This window comes from Neolamprologus brichardi, chromosome 7, assembly GCF_056152115.1.
Source record: "Neolamprologus brichardi isolate AB-2024 chromosome 7, ASM5615211v1, whole genome shotgun sequence".
Taxonomy (NCBI): domain Eukaryota; kingdom Metazoa; phylum Chordata; class Actinopteri; order Cichliformes; family Cichlidae; genus Neolamprologus; species Neolamprologus brichardi.
The window spans coordinates 49,006,249-49,009,486 of NC_142110.1; the positions used below are offsets into that span (position 1 = coordinate 49,006,249).

The 3,238-nt window shown below is 43.5% G+C and overlaps 1 protein-coding gene across 1 annotated transcript; it reads left to right on the top strand.

Annotated features, from left to right (window-relative positions):
• The first annotated feature begins 1,028 nt into the window (after positions 1-1,028).
• On the top strand, positions 1,029-2,298 carry LOC148102206 (uncharacterized). The gene has a single exon (XM_087844494.1). It carries the CDS (start codon positions 1,336-1,338, stop codon positions 2,296-2,298), a length of 963 nt encoding a protein of 320 aa, XP_087700620.1. The 5' UTR covers positions 1,029-1,335.
• Positions 2,299-3,238: the final 940 nt, after the last annotated feature.

A 3,238-nucleotide genomic window follows, 5' to 3' on the forward strand; every position in this document is an offset into this window, starting at 1 on the left:
AGTACCTGGTCTTGTGAAGCTAATATTTTTAAATTGTTTCTAGTACACAAATCTCATGAATCCATTACCTTCAAATACATCTAAAAACATGAAAAAGAGTGGAAATGTATGCAAGTTTTCAGATGGTCCTTCTCCCAATTCCTGATAGAAAAGGCAGACAGACAAAAAGCAGAGTTCCTTCAATTCAGTTTTATTGATATAGCACCAAATCACAATAAGAGTCACCTTAAGGAGTTATTTATTGTAAGGTAAAGACCCTACAATAATAGAGAGAAAAGCCCAATATTCACACAACCCACTTTGAGTAAGCACTTGGCGACTGTAGGAAGGAAAAACTCCTTCCTACAGGCACACACTCCTCACAAAAGGGCTCCCCCTTTTGTGAGTGTGGACGCTTCATCTCTTTGCTCTTTAAATGCTTTGCTTCTTTTATTGATTTTTATGCTGATTTTTATGCTGATTTTTTCCCTTTTTTCCGTATGAGCTTACCTGCGATAGCTTCTGGACACTTATAGATCATTAGGACTAAAGTGTTCTTAACAGAAACAGCAACATTTTTATAGTTACCTTATCCTCAGCACTCCGTGTGTCTGTGGCCTAGACACAGCTGAAGCCTGATTACAGCGTCTGGGCACCGAACAGCCTCAATAGCCTGGAAAGGTGCTAACCGCTAGGCTAACTAGCAACAAGATGCCTTCCCTCTCCACAGATGACTACCACAGCCTCCTGCAGAAGATTGCTGTACTGGAGACAAAAATTCATCGCTTAGAAGTAAACGTGGAGGTAAATGGACTGTGTGGAAATGAAACAACCTTGCCTTTGATTCAAAACAATGGCGATGAGCAAGCTAGTACACAGCTAAGGAGCACAGATAACATGACCAAGAAAGTAGACTTTGTGCACTATTATAAATCCTCAAGCGATAATCCCCCCTTAGACTGTCTTGGTGCAAAACCAAGACATAAATCATGTCTCCTGGAAGGGGGAGGACGTATCACAGGCAGAGCACAGTGAGCTGAAATCTCTGAAACCGAGTGGCCTTCACTTCCTACGAGACAGAGAAGCTCTTCTACCCCTGTATACGAGAGGAAACAGGACTGGACAACCGTGAATAGGAAGGTTAACAACAAACCTCCAAAACAACTGAATGTGAAACTGCAGAACAGTTGTGCTCCACTATCAAAGGACCCTGGATCTATATCGGAAAACCATCCATCTAAAAGTAGCGAAGTAAGGTCTGAAAATCTGTTGAAAAGTAAAAGGCCACAGGGAAAGCTAAAGGCTAGGCCTGAAACTCTGATTGTGGGTGACTCTGCCGTAAAGGATGTACAAAGGATGTGCGGCAAGAACACTAAAGTCCTCTGCTTTCCTAAGGATATGGTCAACAACCTGAAGGAGAGAATTCTTCAAATTGCAGATGAATATCCAACTGTGACAAACATTGTTCTGCATACAGGGTCAAACGATGTGTCCAAACAACAGTCGGAGGTTCTGAAACAGGACTTTACTGGATTATTAAATACTGTAAACTCTCTGAATGCAGCTGTATTCATCAGTGGACCTGTACCGCCGGTCAGAGGAGGAGACGAGAGATTCAGCAGGTTGTTTACACTGAATAAATGGCTCATATCAGCATGTACTGACCACTCAGTGCATTTTACCAACAACTTTAATATTTTTTGGGAACGCAGGCATCTATTTAAAACAAATGGATTTAATTTTAACAAGTCAGGGGTGAAACTGTTTACCTCCAACTTGTTTTATTCCATACATCATCCATCTGTGCTTGGTGCCAAGGCTGAGATAAACGAGGAGTTATCTCATAAAGAGGAACAAACAGTACTCCAAGAACAGACAAAGCCCAGCAGAAACCTTGAGGAGGAGCTCCATCTGCCTCCACCCGGGAAGAGCCTCAGAAAGGAGAGACATCTGAGGCAAGAAGAGGGGTCCCTATTTGCCTCCAACTCTCTCAACAACACCAACGACGAGGACCAGGGACCACAATCTTCCCCAGTCCCCCAAACCCCTGACAGGCCATCATCCTCCTCCCCCTCCCTTTCTCCCTCCTCCCCACACCTGAAATTCACTGAGGAGATGATGGAGCGGGTCAATGCTGGGCTCAGATCTACCCCCCGGCCCAATCCCTTTTTGTCCCCCATAAACCCCCCACCAGAGCAGCCAAAGGTTCGCCATCGAGCCCCACCCTCAACAGAGCAATCGAAGTCACATTGCCCAGCCTCGCCCCCCTTAGTTCCTCTTTACCACCTTCATGCCCTGTCTCCGCAGTCTGATGTGTGATGTGTGAAGGGTCTGGGCTGCGAGGATTATGGCAGTGGTGACTTTTCCCAGGAGAAGCTGGGACCCTGTTTACTAGAAGGTTTTAAAATTTCTGTACTTTTAGGTGACAGAAGGAGACATGTGGCCTGGTCAAAACACAGAGAGCTGCACTCTAAAAGATCTTTAAATATAGTAAACATACCTCGTGTGCCACAGACTGCTCCCAAACACGAGGGGACAGGTAATACCTCTAAAACACTTAAGTTGGCTTTATTAAACGTTAGATCTTTAGCTGGGAAAACATTTTTAATTAATGATTTAATCACTGAGCACAGCCTTGATTTTATGTTTTTAACTGAAACTTGGATTTTAACATCCATGTGGACAACCCTCAGGACAAAGGGACTAAAGACCTGAGTAACACTCTGGGCAACTTTGGGCTGACTCAGCATGTAACAGAGGCCACACATAATAGAGGACACACTGTTGACCTACTGATCTCCAAGGGCCTGAGCATTTCAAAGGTTACTGTGTCTGATGTGGGCCTGTCTGATCATTACTGTGTTTTCTTTAAAAGTAAAATCTCAGCCCACACAAATATATCAACAGCAGTGATCACAAAACGGTGTATAACTGAACACAGTAGTGCGATTTTTAACCAGGTCTTCCCATTAACACCTGACCTGTCCAGAGGGTCAGTTAATGAGCTCGTCAATAGCTTCAATGCTAAAATGTTAAATGTAATGGATACAATTGCTCCCATTAAGGTGAAGGCTATCTCTGGAAGGAAAAAGTCTCCATGGAGAAACTCCACACTAGTGAAAAATGAAAAAAGAGAGTGTAGGAAAGCTGAACGCAGATGGAGAAAAACAAACCTCCAGGTTCATTATGACATCTATAAAGAGAAACTTCACAATTATAATTTACAACTGAGGAGTGCAAGGAGGTCCTACTTCTCTGA

Bases quoted from the DNA above. Each gene is read 5' to 3' on its own strand.
- LOC148102206 (XM_087844494.1), top strand. From the start codon at position 1,336: ATGTGCGGCAAGAACACTAAAGTCCTCTGCTTTCCTAAGGATATGGTC.